The 22,993-nt window shown below is 46.2% G+C and overlaps 1 protein-coding gene across 2 annotated transcripts; it reads left to right on the plus strand.

Annotated features, from left to right (window-relative positions):
- The first annotated feature begins 1,443 nt into the window (after window positions 1-1,443).
- LOC119432339 (uncharacterized) lies at window positions 1,444-15,021 on the plus strand. 2 transcript variants are annotated; one of them, XM_037699505.2, is made up of 6 exons: window positions 1,444-1,553; window positions 6,112-6,216; window positions 8,453-8,524; window positions 9,860-9,895; window positions 11,871-11,924; window positions 14,512-15,021. In XM_037699505.2, the coding sequence occupies exons 2-6, from the start codon at window positions 6,126-6,128 to the stop codon at window positions 14,664-14,666; spliced, it is 408 nt and encodes a 135-aa protein (XP_037555433.1). In that variant the 5' UTR covers window positions 1,444-1,553; window positions 6,112-6,125; the 3' UTR covers window positions 14,667-15,021. The 2 variants fall into 2 exon arrangements, with proteins under 2 accessions (XP_037555433.1, XP_037555432.1); XM_037699504.2 differs by having other exon boundaries at window positions 9,860-9,910; window positions 14,512-15,009.
- Window positions 15,022-22,993: the final 7,972 nt, after the last annotated feature.

Genomic DNA, 22,993 nt, shown 5'->3' on the forward strand with positions numbered 1-22,993 from the left:
TGTGTCTGTTTTGTCCTCACTTACGTACTCTCTTTCGCGCAGTTTGATAAATTTCGAGTACTTGGAATTGGACCTGAGCAAGGCTTTTGAAGATCTGAGCACGTTTCTAGCCCACGTGTTCTTCGCGAAGACCAAAAAAAAAAAAAAAAAAAAAAAACCAAAGTGATGTCCATAGACTAGATTTTGTGACTTTAGCATTTCGTGCGTGAGATTATTTCATGCGTGAAAGTTATTTCAGAAGTAAAATGAAATTATGGGATTTTACGTGCCAAAACCATCGATCTGATTATGCGGCACGCGTAGTGGGGGGACTCCGGAATAATTTGGACCGCCTGGGGTTCTTTAAGGTGCACCTAAATCTAAGTGCACGGGTGTTTTCGCATTTCGCCGCCATCGAAATGCGGCTCCCGCGGCCGGGATTCGATCCCGCGACCTCGTGCTTAGCAGCCCAACACCATAGCCACTAAGCAACCGCGGCGGGTTGTTAGTTCAGAAGTTACACTGACACTGTCAGGCTGGGTTGCAGAGCCTAAGATATCGATACAACTCCGCGAGCCTTCGGGCGGTTAGCGCATAAAACACATTTCCGACCTGTTTTCCAGCGGCAACAATTACCGCGCTGTAATCGTGCCCAAAACTAGTATAGTGAAAGGTACCTCAGTGGGTACGCTACTCGGTCAAGAGAGAGAGAAAGAGAAAGGTAAAGGAAAGACAGGGAGGTTAACCAGAGGTTATCTACGGTTGGCTACCCTGTACCGGGGAAGGGGTAAAGGGATGCGACAGGTGAGAGAGAGAAAATTAAGTATAAGAAAGGGAAAAAAAAGGAAAGAAAGAAAACGTTGCTATAACGGCGCGGACCTGAAATAATGGCACCGACGCCGAATGGCACCATCTGGGTGTCGCTCAATGTCATGACACCCTCACTTTTGAATCAACTCACGAAGCTCGCGGTGGGTAGGAATGAAGCCACCTGCTTGATTCGCTCTTACGCGGGCGCCCACGGAAAGAGCTTAGGCAGTTGTTGCATGGTTGCATGCATACGCAAACCGCCAAGTGCACTACATTTCGCACTGAACCCGTGACCCCGTCGCGCAGAAATCCCCGCAGCCAGGCCAGTCTCACGCATTGGCCATGCCGGAATGGTGCGGAACGGTTGAGCCGTCCTTAAGCTTTCTCGCTAAGCCTACCGCTGACAGTTGATCGGGTTGGTCGGGCCCGCGCTAGCATAGGGCCGAGAGCCTGAGCTTCGGAGCGGCGGTGTTGTTTCTCTTCCGTGGCTGCTTGAATGGGTAACGAGCAGTGCTCATTCGGATACGCCCCTTGACTATTGTTACAGCTCAACACAAATCGCGCAGGGTCACCGTCGGTGGGTGGGTGGACATCGAGGGGGGAGCCAGGGATTTGAGGAAGGTGGATATATAAGGCGCAAGACCTCGAGTCGGTGAGACGGTGATCCGGGATACGCAGCGATTGTCGTCAACCGCTCCCGGTAGACGACGTAGAAGTGTGTTTGAGATCCAGTCTCCGCATTGGGCAGAACGCGGCAAAACTAGGTGAGTCCGCACAGTTGGACATTTTGTGAACACTCTGAAATCTCAGGCGACTGAAGAGACAGTATTTTTTAGCCCTAAGCTTCTCGAGCACTGATATCGCTTCAGTGCAAAATACATAGGTTTGGAGAGAAAGGGGTGCTTACGAAATCTAAACGTGACTTTAGGTGGAAAGGGTCGGTTTGTGGTGCGTCTTAGAGCGCCATCTGTGCACAGGCAAGCGCTTTTTGGGGAGTATAGCATTAGTGCTTAGAACAACTGAATACTGAAATAACGCTTTAAGAAAGTAAGTATTTTTAGCTTAAAAGGAAATCAGTAACGTGATCAACTACTGTTCCTCCACTCTACTAGTTGTAACTTCTACTAGTTTGTAGTTTATACTAAAGCACTCGGCACCCCGATCGTATTGATGACCCGCGGTAATGGCCAAGGTTGCTTTTTTGAAGTCATTGCAGAACTCTCGCCTCTAATTGCACCGCTAACTTCGGTGACGGCTGAGTACCAGCGACTTTTGTCACTATCACTGCACGGCGTCAGGAGCCGCCAAATTTAAAAGCGCGACTCGCAGCAGCTTGTTCCTTGCTAGTTAACATGTAAGGCTAGATAATGCGAATAGGCAGATCTAAAACATTTCCAATTAGCGGTGTAGCTTCATTTATTTTCACCTGCAAGCGTTCCTAATTCGCGCTTTTAAAACGTCCGCGCTGCGCCCGGCTTCAGTTCAAGCCTGTGGCGCCATCATCAGCATACTCAATGACGCTGGAAGTTTATTTGTTGACCTCAACGTTTATTTGTTCTGCCCCGTCATCCGGCTAAACTATACTCCTGCAAATTTTCTTGTATTACATCAAGCCTACTTCTCCGCCATCACTGTTCTGCGAAGAACTTGAATACGCTGCTTGATCTCGCAGCCGACGGCTACGGTAGAGGACTGCACTCAGGCCGCTACACGCAAATTTGCCGACGCGAACCAGAACACGAAGGTCAATCACCCTCTGTGTAGAGCGGTACAACCTGTCAATGTACAGCGCGGTCTAGTGTTATAAGAAACACACCTAATGTGCGACTGCCCCTTTGCAGACACTTCAGATGCAAGTGCCGTCTGAAACTCATGTCAATACACTGCTCAGTAGTGTATTGACACTAGTGTGGTCGACACTAAATTGTGGCACTAAATACCACACTTGACACCGTGTATTGACACTAAATTGTGGTTGGTGGCCACGCTACCAACCACAATTCGTCCGCTGCAAAGCAGGGCGCTTCCAGATTCACCTGCAGAGGGAAAATTTCACCCGTGCTTTACACTGCACTCGCTTTAACCTTTTCTAGCACGCTGTCGCGATTTCGCGACATACCGAATCTGAGCTCATACACCAAACGGGACGCTCAGACGAGATAAATTCTGATTTTGACGTCCTGTGCGGTCATCCAGCAAAAAAAACGCGTCAGGGTTTAGCCATCTCTGACTCAGCTCAGAAAACCAAGCTTCGCGCATGTTGCATCCAACGAGGGGTAACACTCCAAGCAAATCAATCGGCTGCATCTCTTTGGGTGCATAAATCTAAATCACCATCTGTTCAATGCCGGTGGTTTTACATACTGCGATAAGATGCGAGGAGGTTCACCTGCCAAGTCGTAGTTTGCTCAGGGTAAAAACGTGCGAATAGAAAGGCATTGTCTTGTGTTAGATGCCCGTTTCAGCTTTTTTTTTTAACCGAGTCTACAAATTTAATTCGGGATAGCAAATTGTGTGAGACAAATTATGAATGTTTTTAACTCACATACAAATATTTATAACTGCAATTCCAACGCTTTTCTTTTTTTTTCGGGCGAGAAAATTCAGGCTATAAGAGGTTAACAGAGAATCGCACCGTATGACCATGCATATCTGTCGGGAAGTCTCAGGGTCTCGCCTTATCGCAGTTTTAAATACTTTCTATTCTTTTTTTACTTTACGTGAGGAAAACTTTGCAGGTCGTACGGTGTAGAAACATCCGGTTTCGCGCAATACACAGTTCGTCCTCAGCAATAATTGTAGCATTTATATTGGTCAGAGCTTTCTTTTTCTGACTTTGAAGTATTAAGGTTTTCTTGTAGTCCTTACAAACAGGCATGGTTTGGTCATTGGAAAAAGACCAGGAAAGCATGGCTGATCGGGGACAGCCGCGAGTCGAGTTCACCTTACCAAAGCGTCCTACGAGCAAGGGAAGCGTGCCGATATCTTTTTTTTTCTCGGTTTACACGTTTTACATTAAGCGCACTAGGTTCTCTTCTCGAAAGCGGCACGGGAATTGGCAATACGATTATTGCGCTGGATAACACTCAGCACGAATACCCCAATACGACGCGCAATAGTTATGAAGTTTAGCCACTGACCCGTACCCCCTAATGTAGAGATCAGTGAGTTTAGCGGCTATGTTCAACAAGCCCCAGGATTGTTTCAGTATCGAATATGCATGGACATGAAAGCTGAAAAACAAAATATCTGGTGACTACTTTCTGCCTGCTTTTCTTATATTCAACAGGGAGTGGCTATTCCGGAGAAAAAATTTCTTGTTGGCGTGATTGCGTGTTCAGCGACTTATCATTATTCTCGAGCTGCATATCTGATACAGTTAAGGGCCGCATCACTCGGCGACATCTTGAAACTGGGACATGGTGGTTGATTGTTAAGGACGGTACACTTTCGTAAAGCCTACTAACCCGCTGCTAGCTGGTGACGCTTCACCATTTGAGAAGACCGATCGTCCGCCGCGATTTGGTGCTCGGTCTCTTGTTTCCCCGTATCCTTCCTCCTTTGACGAATTCACATTTCGCGCGCTTCCGTTCATAGCGGTCATTTCACAAGGCCTCCAAGACTGGAAGCGCTATTCTGCATGCTGCTCAATCTCAGAGGCCTTGCAAATAATCCCCCGGTTCTTTCTGCCTCCGAGCGATGGCCCTGGTTTCACGCTAGTGCGCAGTGGGAACTAGGTGCTTTGTGTCGGCTGTATGGCTTTATGTTTAAACGCTACAAGCTGCGAATTTTGATCTCCTACTAGCTAGAAATTCATTTGTGTAACACAATACACCAACATGGATGTTACTCCGTGCAGGGCTTCATCGAGGGAAAGCAAGACAGTTGTCAAGGCTGTCGATAAGAGTTGTCATGTGGTTGCCGAAAATGATGGCAACAGATTTCTTTCCAAGTTGCTCAGCCAGCTTTCATGCAAGGTAGTCGTAAGCGTGCGCTGCAAATGTCTCATTTTACGCGTGCATGCGCGCCTAATACGTGTTTTATTACGCGTAAGATGTTTCCTATGACGGCCACGTGCGACTGCAAAGCGCGAAGCTTGTACGCGCTGTTTGCACTCTGCCTTCGTCCGAACCCCAAATAACTTCAGACTTACTTGGGCATATGAGACACGAAGATAATTATACGTAATAATATTGGAAATGCTCGGTTGCTTACACCGATAACGACCGTATGCGAGACCTAGAAGGTACAATGAGGGATTTCTCCTGTGGCTTATCAATAGTTCAAAATGGCCTTTAAATCCAGCCACTTCGCTGCGAAAAAAAAATGCACATTTTGTTGCGATAACGGGCGAATTTGTCGACGATCGCGAATACTCGCAGCAGGAAATATTTCTTTTACTCACGAGCATAGGTAGTTTCGTACATCCTATTGAAGAAAGTGTCTAATCACTAAGATGTCGAGTTGAAGCTGGAGAAAGCTTGAAATAAGGCAATCAGCAATGTAGGTGAAATGACCGGTGTAACGTTAAGAGAATAGGAGGGGACGGATTCGAGAGATTACGCAGGCACGTCAAATTCTAGATGAGATTAAGAGAGAGAAGCGCAACTAAGAAGGGCGGCAGATTGGGCGAGATGGTAATCCATTATGTTGCAAGAATGCATAGCACGAAGTGGCAACAACAGGATGACATCAAATAAGAAGTGTAGTTGGGCGCTTTGCATAGGCATAGGAAGAACGGGTGGCAGCCTCCTTTAAAGCAACGAGATGAGAGACAAGAGAAAGAAAGTGCACTCTAATGTGGCGGAGGATTTGGATTAGACGTTGAAATGGGAAAATCTGCGATTTCAAATTTAGGCCGATAAACTCCGGAGAAATCTTTCGAGCGGCCCACCAGGAGCAGGGTAGTCACGTTTCCTATAGCTTATTTCGATTAGCCGCCAAAATAACATTTCAATCAAACGCTTAAATGCAACCGAAATTACTTAACTAATTAGCTAAGGCGTGACACGCGATGTGTTAACAATTCCAACCATACAGTTAGCCACTGCGCTGCTCCTCAACTCTTGCATGCAATCACTTTAAGACTGAATGAGGTTTTATGGTGTAGCTCTGGTTGTCGGTTCATTTCATTTAATGGACGCCGAAGCTGGAATAATATATTTTGTTAACGTTCCTTCTATGTTCAGGCTAAACGACTTACGTCGTGCTCTTCTAGCCATGACATTAAAATATGTGACTTTCATGAGCATGCTTCTCCGTTTAACCTGATATGCATTTTTCTTTCCCGCGTTTTTTTTTAATTTTTGCGCTTTTACAAAGGAGCTGCCGTCACGATGGGAAACGTCCAACTGCCTTCCAGCGGCCGGAGAACTCTCCAGGCGGTGACCATGGTGCTGATGGCCCTGGAGTTCCTCCTCGCCAACGGTAATTGCCTGCGGCGCTCACAAAAAATACAACGATACACGACCCACGCATTGAAGGAGCTGAGTGAGTAATTACAGAAGCTAGAGGGGCTTGGGGCTAGGTATAACTTTTGCAGTTCAGTAAAATTTGTTGCTGGGCGAGTTCGTTGAGGACGGAAGGATGCGTATTAGCACGACCTGGAAACAAAGACTTAAGGAGTTAGTAGTAGGAAGTGCCCGCTCGGTTCCTTCTTACTCCACCATTCTTAAGACTGTGTTTACTCGTTACGCGAACATTCATCCCTAACACTTATAAAGGCTGAACCTTAAAAAAAAGAAAGCTGTCTTCGCTGGAGTGATAGCTTTTTTTTTTACGGCCTCAAACTACCGCTGTATTGCGAGAGAAACCGTGGCGGATTGTCCAAGTTTAGTTTTTGGCTCATCTAGAGTTGTCCAACGTAGACCAAAATCTTCCTAGAGAAGCACGATTGCAAACCGCCACCGCAGCCCCCCCCCCCCCCCTTCCCCCTCTCACCCCCCCCACACCTTTTATCTCCCTCCTCCCTTCGGTCTAGAAAGGTGGCATTATTGCCGCCAATCAGATGAACGCCATAGTCGCTATACGACGGGTCAGGCTAGGAAGACGGTGAAATGTGTAATGGTGTCCCAACTTCAAGGGAACACGCACTCATATTTACTCGATTCTAACACACCCTCGATTATAACGCGTTACCTTATCTCCGCAAACAGAAATAAAAAGAGAATTCGATACCTTCTATTGTAACACGCGCACCAATTTTTGTCCTTCCAAGAAATTATAAATGCTCTGCTTTTGATTGGTCACTCGCCAATTTTTCACGGTAAGATAGCCAGTAATGGCGATTCGTTGTCACTTGGGCAAAGATAATTTATTGCGTCCGATCTATAGTGGACCGGGGCATTGCCCATCGCATTGCTGTCACAGGTCTCCTTATCGCTATCAACAGTCCGGAGTATCTCATCTTCGACGCCGTCTATGGCATCTAAGATACCGCATTTCTTAAACGCCTTGCAGACCATGAAGGCCTAACACGCTTACGCAGCGGTCACAACATTACCGCAGCTCCCACAGCTACAGCAACTTGTGGACTGGATTAGATTACAGAAATTTCTAATCCCAATGACGATAACCTGTCACTATTGTGTATTTTAAGTTCCGTGCTCTAGTCTAACACACATGTGACTTTTTGTACATTTTCGTACTTCTTTTATTCAGGAAAAAAAGTGTGCGTTAGAATTGATTAAATACGGCTATCAGCATTCAAACTAACAAAAAAATGCAGGTACTTTATGGGAGACAAGTGTTCGATGTGCCGGTTTACGTGGACCTATTTGGTAAACAAATTATTCTCGAAACCTTCGTGTCAGAACTAGATACTAACTAGACTCGAACTAAGATAATTTTATGTCCCTTTTAACAGTGCAGACGCATGTATGTGTACCGGATGGATACGAGGCTCTCACACTCCTAGCCGTTGATGCACAGCTTCAAGAAGCCAGGCCCTCACTGGTAAATTGTATAAACTGCCCACACCGGCAACTCGGCATTCCCGGTTATCGTGAGCATCATAGTGGGGCAGACGGTCGCCTACACGCTGTAAAGGTAACGAGTTGTGCCTAGTTGGTTTGGGTTTAAGAGAATTTAGCAGGGAAACTTTTAACACGTTTACAGATACAAAAAATAGACAGAAAAACCGCTAGGGGTTGTTCTTTCTACTCTGCACCCTCACTCGAGTCACATGCTTACAGAAAATCCACAAAGAAAACGTTGCTTATTTCCCTTTAAATTTACCACTTCTATGTATAGGCACACTGCCGCAATATTACCTGCAGAGCATCGGCGTAGGCAGTAATTTCAGGCGGAGTCGCGTTTTTATTCTGAAGTTCGGAATGAGGCGCGGCATCTGAGATGACGCCGAAATTGAGGCGTATAAGAAACCCGACGTATAGCCCATGAAGTTTCGTAAGAAACAGTCACGCTGTGCGTTACTGAGCAGCGTGGGATTTATTAGTCATTGCTGCTGATGTTGGTAAGTACTTCGAACTGACAATCGTTTTATGCGAGCGTCTCGTCTGCGCTTAGATAAAGACAGCAAAAAAAAGCGAGTGTAAGATGACAGCAACAGACGGTCAAGCAAACAAGCGAGACAAACAAGCTACTAAGCAAGCAAAAACAAAGAAGGGGCAAACACTCGAAAAACGAAGATACCCTTTTGCAGCTCTTCTGGAGGATGAAATGGCGGCCCTCTCATCTTCCGGGTCCACGTGGAAGGAACCCGAGAAACGAAACAGTGAGTAACCTACCACGTTTATAACCACATCGCCTTGAGCCCAGCAAAGCGCTTGCAGAGTCAGCGTTTAAGGCAGCGGGTCTTTCAGCAAGTCTTTGCAGCTGTAAACTCCTCACGGGTTCTATGGCGCTGTACGCGTGCGTGCGCGTGTTCAACGCTTCTTTCCATTGCCTTCTCTTAAGACTTTGATTGTCTCGTTTACCTCACTCAGCGTTGGGTAGCCAACCGACAGCTATTATGGTTAACAACATTGCCCTTTTCTTTTTGCTTTTTTTTCAACTCTAGATGCGCCCATTATCACATTGTTGCATAAAATTGTCATCATGCCGTTAATGCACCGACGTAAATGCAACAATACAAAAAAATAAAAATAAAGATAGAAACAAAATATTGAACAAAAGAATGTACCACGTAGATTCAGGGAAGCCCCGTCACTGAAGTCGTCGTCGTAGGACCAAGTAATGTTTTGTGTGACAACTAAGAATTTTCTTTAAGTGGTCCTCTAACTATACCATTCCGCTTGTATTCATCATGCTCTTCCCTTAATTTGTACTTCCTTTCACTTTTCTTGACACACACATACTTCTGGAGAGGCATAAGTGTCGTTCGTAAGATAACAGTTCCGTGTTCGGGGAACGCGCTAATGTTACGTTTTAACCCCAGAAAAGTTCACTCGCAGGGACCTTTCTATCCGCACTAAGTTGTACGCCTTGTGCTCGCCTATTGGTACCGAACGCGTTTGCTACAAATTCAAAAGGCTGCTCACCGTTTTCGGTGCTTCGGTATTCCTTGAACATTCGTATACGTGAATGCGCCATAATGAACATCACTGATGATTACAAACACCAGCCCTGACAGGTTTTTACTGCGCAATCGTGGTTGGCGCATTTAGTTCTTTCAGTTAGCTTTAAAATTTAATGAAAAGTGAAAGGTGTTGCGCTACCTTTGGGATGCAAGTAAGGTGTCGGGTGTATTCACGCCGGCCTGAGCATTTTCTCCTCATGGCGCGCGGTTAGATGAGAAGGAAAGGTTCGGGAGTGATGACCTTTTAGGTAAGAGAGGGCCAGCTGCGGCCGGAAACAGCACAATACGCCGAAATAAACACTTTCATTCTCTTTATATTACTCTATGGATAAACATTAGCTGCTGCGCGCTAATATTTGCGCAGATAGAGGCATGCAATACATATTTATAGTTTTGCAGCGAAGCTTAGGTCGCGATTTATGTTTATGGCAAGTCCGCTTCAGAGCCGGTGTCTTGGTTGCATCAGGTATATAGAACAGAAATTGCGGATGTGCTATACGTTTCCCCTGCTTTTTTTTTCTTCTTTTCCAGCATGGTGGTCCAAGCGCGCCAATACGAAGGAAGCCGGTAAGAGGACCAATGGTAAACGGCTCTTTCGATTTCACAAGGTTCCGCGGGTCGCAAGAGAAGGCCGAGTGACGCGGGTTTCCACACGTGGCACTGGATTAGGGACATCTCTTGAGACGTGTGTGGCCTGTAAAGACGTGTGTCAATTAACCGAAACGCCACTGATACTTATAAAGTACTTAATGGTAATGTTGTAGTAGCGGTGCTGAGAGGTTACTCTTGGTATGTCATATCGGACACTGTGAGAAGGACGTAGGTTACGTTAGAAGCGTTACAGTTAGATATTAGACAATGTTAGGGGCGCTACAGTTAGTAGATTCACTGCGCGCATCTACCAACTCTAATGATGAAGCACGCAGAACACCGGAGTGGGAAGCAACGAAGAAGAGAAAGTAAAACGGGCGTTTGGGAGGGTGGTTGCTTTTCCGTTTCTTTATATAGATTTTTAAGTAATTGCGTTCCCTAGTGCCCTACACTTAGCGTGCCATTCTTTATGACTTCTAGCGATATTGAACTCGGCCATCTGCTCAATCACCTTTTCGATGAGTGAGGAGATGATCTTGGCCATCTATTTGTTCGATATGACCTGCGATCACCACGCCGATGTCCTCGTGATGCACAGTGCGACTTGACCATCGCCCTACCTAAAGGGATGAGGCGGTAGTGTCTTCGTGGAGCTTAGGCGCGGCTTTGAAAGAACGAGGTGGATCACGTGGCGGTAGGATAATTGGAACGTCTCACGTATATACTCGGCATACTGTTGTCTCCCCGCGGACGCTTATTCTCACTAAGCCACTGCGGCTGCGAAGGTCTCAGACATAGCAAAGCTCATCATCAGGTACTCATCATAGCAAAGCTTTAGTTCTGTAAGCATCACAAGTTGAACTCCGGCAGTATCCGATATAGATGTATCTCCAGCGACGACATACGTTGTCGCATGCTTTGATCGCTCGAGCCGACCAGAGTCTTGACGCTAGTTGTAAATGCAACAGCATTTGTTCTGATTGTTTGCAGTGAAAAGTAAGCTCGCAAATGCGGGAGAACAGTGCCCTCTAACGGCAGTGGTAGGAACCCACCGCGATGGTTCATCGGCTATGGGGGTTCTGTTGAGCGTGAGGGCGCGTGTTAGATTCCCGACCGCGGCTGTCGCATTCCCATTGAGACGGCATGGAAGAAACCTTTAGGTACCGCGTTTTGAGGGCGTGTTAAAGTATTAAAGGCCGATCAAAAATTTATTGATAGCCCTACGTAACCGCGTCCTTCGTAACTCAGGCGTTGCTTTGAACGGGGAGCCCTTCCAAATAACTAAGCGAGCGGCAACTTGCCAAATAACAAGAACGAGTTCAGTCTTAGACAAATATTCGACACCTAACGTAACCTCGACTCACTGGTTAATGCCCCAGTGCGTCAATTGCTTTAGTTCAGTTGTACCGGATTTGACCCTTAGTCGTTCTTCTTCGAGTGGAGTATTCGAAAGTTGCATTGTTTTTTCGTACGCATTTTATCTTACTTCGTACACATTTGATGATGGCCTGGCAATCATTATCATGTTTTTATAAAACGTACTATAATATTTTTTTAAAATGACACTCTCTAGCATCAGGCGCAACCGTGACTGCCAAAAGGAAAAAAAAAGAGTCAGCTATGTCATCTCTAAAGTACTACGACAAGGCCAATTCACCGCGCTTTATGTACCCTCATTGCGAACTGGAACTATGGCAATAGGAAAGTAGAAAATCAGTAATTGACGCTTTTTTTATTGTTTCGGTGATATTTGACCGTCAAGAAACTAGGCCGGACAACGTAATATATTATAAGAGCTTGTTAAAGGTAACCTTGAAAATTCAATAGGCATAAAATGACGTAACAAGTATCAGTTTTGACTCAGCAAGGCAAGTAACCGAAGTTCCGAGCATGCATCCTTTTTTTTTTTTTTCACGCTGCCATCCTTGACCGCTCTCGATGACATCGGCAGAGCCCAGCTTCGAAGTGGATCTACCGCTCTGCGCTCTTGTGGTTTCTGCAGCTGGTGAGTGCTACGTCGACAAGAATAAACATTTTAAACAACTCCATCTACAAGTGAAACTCGCACTGTTGAGTACAGTTTGCCCACACTATAACAACAAGATAATTTGTAACGGTGATAAGCCCAAGTAAAGGATGAACAAATGTAATAATTTTTTTTTCTGAACAGTTGAAGCGAACAGTTGAAGAAGTTCTTAGAAAACGAAACAGGAGAGCTAGAAATCTGATTTTTTTCGGCAACGGCTTATTCGCGACAGTGAGCATCAGTCGTTGTCCAGTAATAGTATACGTGTAACTAGTATTTGCTAATTATTTCTTCTTTAACTTATTTATCAGATTGCACTTGTTTCAGTCATGGAATTGAAAATCTGCGGTACTCAGGTCTGCCCATGTCGTGGGAGTCGTGAGGCTTGGGGAATAAGAATGTGCAAAATGTGGCGCTAATACGTTGGCATTCCCGTGTTCGCTTGCGCATAAAGGACGCGCTAAAAAAAGCGCGCTTTTGTTACATAATTATATATATATATATATATATATATTGAGTCGGTGTCCTCAAGTGCATAGAAGCCCACGGATATCGACGCTGAGTCTTACATTAGCAGTAACGCTATGCTTAATATGCCACTGTGTTGTAAAGTTGAACTGTGTCTGTCGCACTAGGTATCGGGTATGCGTAGCACTTACAGGGCGGTGTTTCCGCAAGTGTTAACTGCCCACTAGCTGAAATCATGAAATGATACCCGCTATTTCATGGCGTAAAATAAGGTAACTAAGTCGCACATGCGAATGTTTGGGTACTGGCAATTTTGATACATAATCTCACGCCAGGGTAGCAAACCGGAAACTGACTTCTGGTTAACCTCCCTGCCTTTCCTCTCTCGCTTGCTCTCTCTCTCTCACGCCAGAGGCGAACTTTAAATTCTGCGCACCTAAGCAAGCAGAGGCCCAGGGTTTTCTTGGCGTGTTAATTAGCCTAATTTAAAAACTCCCCGTGTAGAGCTTTGCCTTTCACATCAAACGATGGCTAGGCGAAAATAGGTTGTCACTAAAGAATTATCATATCAGAGTCCAACCTTCTCTATGCCCTACAATCTGGTACCAATATATTTAGGAGCCAACAGTCGGCCCGTATCGAGGTTGCTTCAATCGTTCAAATGCGGTTAATCAGCACACAAAAATGTGACCATTGCCTCATTGGAGCCCCTGTCAAATTACAGTTCTTGAGGGCATTATTCTTCGCTCGAGTCTCGAACTTCGCTACCTGCGATGAGAGTTGCTTAGAGGGAACTTCAATCTGCCACTGGTAAACCCCACGTGACTTCGCAAGTTAGCCTTGATTTTATGAAAGAGAAAAGCTGTCTTCGTCTCTTGGGCCCGTTTTCGTGGGGGTTGGTTGGTGGGTAGGGGTCGGACTTTGACCGCCGATAAAAAGGCGCCGATTCAAAGGGTCCAACCGAGTTTGAGGGGGGGGGGGGGGGGGGTTCATCGCCGAGAACAAACTACACTGTAAAATAATTTACACCATTGTAAGTAAACGAGACTTTAAATTGGTCTATAACTCACACCTTTACACCCTTCCTGAAGTTATTTACACACGTGTTCATTTAGAGGGGTGTAAATTATTTTACGGTGACCTATATTCCTTCTAGAAGCACGCGCTTTCGAGCGAGAGCTTTGGGGCGTCTGAAGGCTTATACGCTGCGGTGGAGCGGTCGGAAAGGACAGCCCTCCTTCTTCTCCTGCCACCCTCTCCCACTGTGGCGACCACGGGAAAGGAGGATGACCATCGCCTTCCACGCCGGCGCTCGCGCCGCTCAATACAACACTGGCGCTGAGCCGTGCTCCCTCAAGGGCTGCAGAAGATAGCGCTAACCTTTCCCTTTCCTCAAGAACCACTTACAACTACTCAATACAACACACATGCAAAGAATCGACTTACATGTATGCTCACCTATACCAGATCTACGAATATACTTGTTAACGTCTCGGTTCTCCGCGGAATTACGCAACGAGAAAAAACAAGCGCTACACAAACGCCCTCACTGAAACAAATATACGCCTTAGTGCACAAAGTACAGAGACGATCGCTCGCAATCGCGACAGTGCGCTTGGACCAACGACCTTTAACAGAGGAAACTATTTTAGGACGCCGACATCCCAAGTCATCGAAGCGGAGGGCGACGGGGGCTCTGTTCCTGTTTTTAACGACTACAGAATTGGACAGGCGGCTGTAGCCTGAACTGATGTTTACAGTGGTATACAAGTGCTACTCTGCTGCGCAGTGATTGTGTGCGGCGACAGTGACCGACTGGCGATTGTGTATCTGTACTCCCTTCTTTTCTATATCTCTACTTTCCTGTCACTTTACCTCCCCGTCCCCTCTCTCCACAGCGTAGGGTAGCAAACCGGATCTTCCCCTCTGGTTAACCTTCCTGCCTTTCCCCTTATACTTCTGTCTGTCTCTCTTCTTAACAAAACAAATAGCTTTCAAGAAGCGTTCGGTTACGTTCGCTCGCACTGGCAATCATCGTTGACGTTTTTTGCGGAAGATTTTTTTTTCTTTTTTAACGCCCTCTCATCATCGTTGACAGGTTGCTACGTGGAAACCTGCGTTCCCCTGGTGTTCGAGTGCGGCCGAACCTCGGACAACAAGTCCGGCTACGCGAAGTGCCGCAACGTTCACAGTGCCTGTCTCGCCCAATGCGTCCGGAACCTCAACAGAGTCGGCGCGAATCTCCAGAAGTGACTGGCCACCTGAATCTTGAAAAGAGTTAAAAGAACGGGCAACGGCAAGCCGTTCAAGCAGGTGGCCACTCCTTGCTTGTCTGAATGGACACCGATCGTCACACGACGTGCGACCACTCCCGTCCTTTCTTTGGTTATTTCGTCCGGCAAGAGAACGGCAGCATTGTCGTCAACCCTGAAACAAAGATTCCAAGCTTGTCTTTGAGAACGTTTCTGTCTTTAGTTTTTCTCTACACCACCAGCAGTTTATTTTCTCGATGCGTGCTATGATCTCCTTGGCTTTGAAAAGCAGCCGGTCCCCGTTGACCAGCGAAAAAAAAAAAAAAAAAGGAACTGCCACGAAAAGCGAGAACTTTTTATTCAATAAAAGAATGATCATACGATGCTTTAGTATGTTGATTTTTCTTGTTGACTGCAAAGATCGCATCAAAGGTGGTCCTAGTGAAGTTTATCGATTCACCGTTTAGGTTGAAGATGTTTGGGATTCGAGACGCCGCGTTCCTTTATGCACACGTCCCCTTACTGCCAGAAGCTCGGGGCAAGTATAACTAACGGAAGAATTCAAATTACAAGGGATCATTTTATGCGAATGTAATTAAACGTACGTTGATACCGGCGTGATGTTCTAGCCGGTCGTGTTTTTTTATTATGGCGCCTAGTTTATAAATATAATCTCATAATGACCGAGGTTTTCCCTCTGATCACCGAAAGACCGTTTACGAATCAGGAGACAGCGCGTTGCATCGCGTTCCGCATAGGCTGATCGGTTACAGCTCGCCGTAATCATGCAACGGACCGCGTCTCAGAATTTCACGCTAATAGTTGTGGCCGTGTCTCATTATTGCAAATATAGGCGAACCCCCACGAAAGGCGTACTGGCTACCACGCGCGTTCAGACTTATATTTTGCTCGGGCTCGTTGAGACCGCAACTATGCCACCTAATAGAGTCGTGTACCCACATGGGATGTATCGACCCTCTCACTATCCATGGCGGCGAGTTCGACGCACGCCACACTCACAACTGGACAGATTAAGAGTTTGAACGCGCGGTTTGTGTTACGAGTTCGTCCTCCAGCGAGGAACTGCAATATCCTGGTACGTCTTATTAGGTTTACGGTAGCTCATCATCAGACCGTACGAGGCTGTCCCGGCGCATGGGCTATAAACGCTAGCAGCTTGAACACCCGTTATATAAACTCCAGCTCGTATACTCTTCGCCGGTCAAATGTGTGGGCTATATTGCTGGCGTAGATCAAAACTCCCTCCCGCACACTACGCACCCCTCTCCCCTTGCAACCCCCCCCCCCCCCCAACCCCAAATTTTCTCTTGTTCTTCTTACGGTATCCCTCGCCTGCAGCCAGCAGCGGCTTCAGGTCGAGGGAAGTGGAGAAGGGGAGGGATCGGCGCCAAGCTGTCAGTCTTGCCACGCTGCGAGACGAATGCGTCGTAAATGTTTACAACCTCGACGATTTTTGGCAGTTGGTTCTCCTCCGCCAGCGCTGCGCGTTTCGCTCCCCCAATTGGTTTCCGACACCGATATTCCCGTTCGGCTTGGCCGGCGAGTCATACCGACGGGGCGTATTGGTTCTGCGACCGCTTTAATTTGCCCCCCCCCCCCCCCCCCCCCCGGATCATGTCGTCCCGCCGTTGGTGCAGCGACCGCGGCGCGGTCATAAAAGACGAGAAAACGCGCGTTCTGTCGCCTCTGCTCCTTCCACGTCGTCTCCCCGCCTGCAAATGAAGGATGATCGCAATCACTCCTGCTCTGTCGCTCTCGGTTGTCTCGAAGGCGCGAACCGCGGCCCGCAGGAAGCTTTAAGGATGTGACCGTTAATCGTTAGCTATTCTAAACTGAAACACAAGGCTGCTGATATCGCCAATGAAAAGTGCTAAAAGGTGCGAGCCAGGTAAACGAACGCGCTTCCCATTTCGACGGAGCGAGAAAGCTGAACAGAAGTGGCAGGCTTCAGACGGGATGGTCGTTTTGTCAGGTGGAGTTATCTTTGTCGAGGTGTCTTTGCCATTGTTGGCCTCGAAGTTTTACGTGGTCGGTCAGGTGACGGTCACTTGGGGTCGGTGATGGAAATTTTGTAAGTGTAGGGCATTACAGCAGTGGTCGCTTCTTGTTTCAGTTCCTTGCTTTGCATATTTGGGCAACCATAAACAACACCATGGGATGTCACCTCGCTGAACTCATAAAACAGACACACCAAGGAAGAAAGTGTCAACTTAACATCATAACATCAGCGTAGGCACTAGACAGGCTCTTGGTCCTGCAGTGCAGCCGGTTTTCTTCCCTTGGTGCGGGGATTATAGCCGAACCTCTAAACCACCATTTTCTAAATGAAAATTGACATGAGTATACATCGGGAGCACAGTCACTACGTCATTGGAGGTACCCAAAGGTTGAAAGTTTAGCAGAACTAGGGAGCGCCGTGATTTGTGCACATTGGTGAGTACACGCTGCTCTGCCTGTTTCCATACTATTTATTTCCACTTACCCCAGTAAAATCTTAGAAAAGATAGAGGCAGCACTAAACAAAAAATAACTCACATATATAAACATCGGCCGAACTTTATAGCTAGCCAGAAGAAACTGCCACCTTGAAAGCAAAGTGCACGTGCATTTGATCGGTGTTCGACCGGCGTAGCCGTTTTTTTTTTTTTTTTGCCTATGTTGAAGGAGTAGCCTTAGCGGTGACAACAGAAATTCTACGACCAGCTTTAGTACTTGCACTTTAGAAAGTGTCCGACACGTGTCGGATGATGGTTACGCGATTCGATGCCTTTGGAGGGATAGTGCAACTAGTGCGATTGAAGGGTTCTGGAATGCTTGCTCAGTGGCGGCACCTCTTTTTGTGTGTTTAAACCTTCATGCTCAAAGACAAACCAGCCTTGGGACATGTGACGGGAGAGGATTAATGACAGATTATAAAACACGCGGGGAACTAACCCAGAAACAGTGCTTACAACTGTAGAGGTCTACAACCCAGCTTCGAATGCTGCTGGCTTGGACCAAGCTTTGCGAGAAATTCATCTGAAACATGACTGAAACCGCCAGTATGTTTTTTTTTCATTCCCTGAAAAAGGGAACAACGTCATCAACAATTGTAAATCTGTCGGTCGGCAAACCGCTAACCATTTAGGCTTTACTGAGCGGACTTTGCAACCTGAGACATTAAATCATTTTAGCGCATGCAACTACCCCACGTTTCGATCGTGTAATCGGTCGAGGGCACTTGATTCGATGCCTCATTCTGTAACGACCAGGGCCGGTGATCGGTAAATATTTAGCGGTAGGGCAGATAGTTGCGAGTATACGCTGACTGGTTATATGGGTTCTGCCCTGCGTAAATCGATTGATTAATTGAAAACTTTGTTATTCCACTGAGCTGGGGTGCCCGCCTCTTAATCTACACGTAGGTAGGGGGGGAGGACGAAGCAGTCCCCGCGCGTGGAGGATGGTGAGTCTACACGGCCTCAACGGCCAGGCGGATTGCTCGACCCTGGTCGTCTTCAGCCTCGCTCTGGAGCAAGGCCTCCCAGGCTTCTCTACTGTTAATGTTTTCCTTTCCCTGCGTAAAGTCCCTCCATGACGTTTCCCGCCGACATTTTTAAGCTGCCGAAGGCACGTCGATCAAGGGGGTTTTAGTCCTGCGTTGAGCCACGTCCCCCAACACGCGCACCCTCTCGAGTGAGGCTAGCTTACCAGGACTATTTGAGGAATTATCAGGCATTGCCTGGGATATTATTGTCCTTAGTGAGGTTAGAAGAACTGGTGAGGCTTACACAGTGCTGACTAACGGCCACGTCCTCTGCTACAGAGGTCTTCCAGATAAGAGAGAATGCGGGGTAGGATTTCTAGTTCATAACAACATAGCGGGCAACATTGATGAATTCTAAAGCATTAGTGAGAGGGTAGCAGTCGTCGTAATAAAGCTGAATAGGAGGTACAAAATGAAGATAGTACAAGCCTACGCCCCAACTTCCAGCCACGATGATGAAGAAATAGAACAGTTTTATGAAGATGATGAGTTAGCAATGAGAAAGGTGCAAACTCAGTATACTGTAGTAATGGGCGACTTCAATGAAAAACAAGGAGAAAAAGCAGGTTGCTGAGCAAGCAATTGGCAACTACGGCATCGATTCTAGGAATGCAAGAGGAGAGATGTTAGTAGAATTCGTGGAAAGGAATAGGCTCCGAATAATATGGAGAAACAAGGAATGAAATAGATTTTATACTCTCTGCCGATGCAAGCATAGTGCAGAATCTAGAAGTGTTAGGTAATGTAAAGTGCAGTGACCATAGGTTAGTGAGGTCTAGCATTTCTCTCAATTTGAAGAGAGAAATAGTGAAATTAATGAAGAGCAAACAGGCCAACATAGACGCAGTAAGGGTAAAAGCAGACCAATTCAGGCTGGCGCTCGCAAACAAATATGCAGCTTTAGAACAGGAAGAAGATAACATAGAGGTAATGAATGAAACCGTAACTAGGTTGGTCTCAGAAGCAGCAATTGAGGTGGGCGGTAAGGCACCAAGGCAACCAGTAGGTTGCCTTGGTGAAACAAAGGACCTAATAAAGAAACAACAAAACATGAAAGTGTCCAAATCAAGAGATCAGATAGAATTCGCTGAACTGTCAAAACTTCTCAACAAGAAGAAAGTAAGGGATATTCGAAACTATAACATGGGAAAGATTGAGGAAGCCGTAAAATATGGACGCAGCATGAAATCAGTAAGAAGAAAGCTTCGCATAGGACAAGGTAAGATGTGTGCACTGAAAGATAAGCATGGTAATATCATCAGCAATTTAGATGACATAGTAAAAGCAGCGGAACGATTCTATACTGACCTGTACAGTTCCCGAAACAGCGAAGCTAATTTCATTAGAAATAGTGATGAACGGGATACAGAAACTCCTTCCATAACTAGCGATGAAGTTAGAAGGGCCTTGAAAGACATGACCAGGGGAAAAGCGGCTGGAGAAGATGGAATAACAGTAGATTTAATCAAAGATGGAGCAGATATCATGCTTGAAAAACTTGCGGCCCTTTATACGCAATGCCTCACAACTTCAAGTGTACCAGAGATCTGGAAACACGCCAACATTATACTCATCCATAAGAAGGGAGACGTTAAAGAATTCAATAATTATAGACCCATCAGCTTGCTTTCAGTATTATATAAAATATTCACCAAGATAACTTCCAATGGAATCAGGGCAACACTTGACTTCAGCCAACCAAGAGAACAGGCTGGCTTCAGGAAGGGATATTCTACGATGGATCATATCCATGTCATCAATCAGGTAATAGAGAAATCTGCAGAGTAGATCAACCTCTCTATATGGCTTTCATAGATTATGAAAAGGCGTTTGATTCAGTAGAGATACCAGCAGTCATAGATGCATTGCGTAATCAAGGAGTACAGGAGGCATACGTGAATATCTTAGCAAACATCTACAAGGATTCCACAGCTACCTTGGTTCTCCACAAGAAAAGTAGAAAGTTACCTATCAAGAAAGCGGTCAGACAAGGCGACATAATCGCTCCAATGCTATTCACTGCATGCTTAGAAGAAGTATTCAAGCTCTTAGACTGGGAATGCATAGGAGTGAGGATCAACGGCGAATATCTCAGCAACCTTCGGTTTGCAGATGACATTGTCCTATTCAGCAACAATGGAGACGAATTACAGCAAATGATTGAGGACCTTAATCGAGAAAGTGTAAGAATTGGGTTGAAGATGAATATGCAGAAGATAATGTTCAATAGCCTGACAAGGGAACAAGAATTCAGGATCGCCAGTCAGCCTCTGGAGTCTGTAAAAGAGTACGTTTATCTAGGTCAATTACTCACAGGGGACCCTGATCATGAGAAAGAAATTAATAGAAGAATAAAATTGGTCTGGAGTGCATACGGCAGGCATTACCAAATCCTGACTGGGAGATTAACACTGTCGTCTAAAAGAAAAGTGTACAATCATTGCATTCTACCGGTGCTGACATATGGGGCAGAAACTTGGAGGTTAACAAAGAAGCTCGAGAACAATTTAAGGACCGCACAAAGAGTGATGGAACGAAAAATCTTAGGAGTAACGTTAAGAGACAGGAAGAGAGCGGTGTGGATCAGAGAACAAACGGGGATAGACGATATTCTAGTTGACATTAAGCGGAAGAAATGGAGCTGGGCAGGCCATGTAATGCGTAGGATGGATAACCGGTGGACCATTAGGGTTACAGAATGGATACCAAGAGAAGGGAAGCGCAGTCGAGGACGGCAGAAAACCAGGTGGGATGATGAAGTTAGGAAATTCGCAGTCGCAGGTTGGAATACGCTTGCGCAAGACAGGGGTAATTGGAGATCGCAGGGAGAGGCCTTCGCCCTGCAGTGGACATAAATATAGGCTGATGATGATGATTAGCCACGTCGGATCAATGATGTGGTTTCCGTAAAAACGGTAGCCTGCGGCACACATCGAGAAATACAGCTGCTATACGGCGGTAAAATGCCATCCCTCGCTATATAGTGAAGCCAGCCTATCTTTAGCAGAGCTACGAGCACTCCACACACATTCACACACGAGGAGGTTGTAATCACGGATTTCGGGCCGCTTGGCCAGCGCCCGGATCGAGCTTCAAGGGCTGCGTTAACGAAAAACGTTCAAAAACGGTTACAGCCAGCTTGAATGAAAGTTCGATTTCAACCTTCTGCCAGGTTTAAACAGCAGCCGGTATAGGGCTAGTGCGGACGGGTAGTGTCGTTGAAACCTGGAACAACGCAGAAGGCCTTGGGTTCGCGACCGTTGACTTTTGTTACCACCGGGTGTAGTGTTGCATCGTGTTTTGGCTGCTTTGTGCGCGCGGCTGTGTGCGCTGGGCGGCAGGTCTAGAAAAAAAAGGGGGTTACAAAACGAAAAAATAAAAACACTACCGCTTTGGTCAGTCTAGACTTTCCGTGTTCTTTCAGCGCCACACACGTGGATGTACTTTAACCTTTCTAATGGAAGGACTGGCGTCAGACAAAAATTTTGCTCTGCTCTTCCTGAGCAGAGCAAAATGACCGGCCGCGGCGGTCATTCTAGCGTTGCTCGGATGTGTATCGGAACGTGAGAAGAAGCTCTAGCCTTTTGTTACGTTTGTGGTGAAAGTAACTTAATATGCTCGCAACATGATGTACGCAACGTAGAAAGCATGCAACGTGAAGATGCCTCGCTGTGCCGTTGGTGTAGGGTGAAGCGGTTTAGTGGTGTTAGCTACTATTTTTTGCGCTCTACCGCAGTTTTATGCTATTTCGTTGAATAGAGATACGCATCTCGCCTCGACACTGAGTTGTCGCAGGCCGTTTTGTGTTGACTGCGACCTCTATGTACATTGGGACGCTTTTATACTAGCAGCATACTTTGAATGCAGTGAGGTTTTTGGAGTGATGCAGTTTCCGCACCACATTATCGTGACGCTGACTTGGTTGGTTGGTTGGTCGTAAGCGAAATGGTACTGCTAACTGTGGGGTAGGCTGAGGATACGGTGATATAGCATGCGACGGGATAAAAAAGTTAAGTGAAATTGAAGAACGAAACGCTACGAAGAAATACTTGAAGACACACTGTTTCATACTGTTTGAAGCGTATTGAGCAGTTATATATATATATAGAAAGTTGAATCGACATTTTTTTCACAGTGGTATACAATTTTTCTCATCGACACTTCGGCTTTGAATGTAACAGTTATAGAAGGTGGTTAAATAATAATGAATAAATATGTAATTAGGCGAAACATAAAAAAAATGTAGTCTGACTTGTTCGAAGAGATGGCAAACAACATTGCCTTGATTCTGTCCAGCCACACATTGTGGCACAATGTTACGCGGGACACGTGGCATAGCGTTTTGCCGCTGATAACCAAGTTGTGTAGGTTACATTTCTTGTGATAGCCGCTGCGCCCCTATGGCGTGGGAATGGAATATCTGTCGCGGGCAGCGATTTCAGCATCAGATATGCAGATCTATGTGAAGCGAAGCTTTCACGAAGCAGGCTAATAAAATGCTATAAATTTGTCCTATTTCGTTCCTTCGGCTTTGGCTTTAAAGGAACCTGACGCATGCATCTGCTCTCTCATACCCGTGCTATGCAATGTGACAAATCGTGTATGTCCCATTCAATATTCCATATCGTCATATGTCATATTTTCTTATTTATTTTAAATGTACTGGCCCGCTTCTTTGCCGATCACCCGTTGTAGGTATGTGACATTGTATGGAAATCATTACCATTACTCTCAACATGCGGATGGATGCGCTTCGTGCCTGATCCCTGCAGGTACGTGCC

The sequence above is a fragment of the Dermacentor silvarum genome, chromosome 11 (genome assembly GCF_013339745.2).
Source record: "Dermacentor silvarum isolate Dsil-2018 chromosome 11, BIME_Dsil_1.4, whole genome shotgun sequence".
Lineage (NCBI taxonomy): Eukaryota > Metazoa > Arthropoda > Arachnida > Ixodida > Ixodidae > Dermacentor > Dermacentor silvarum.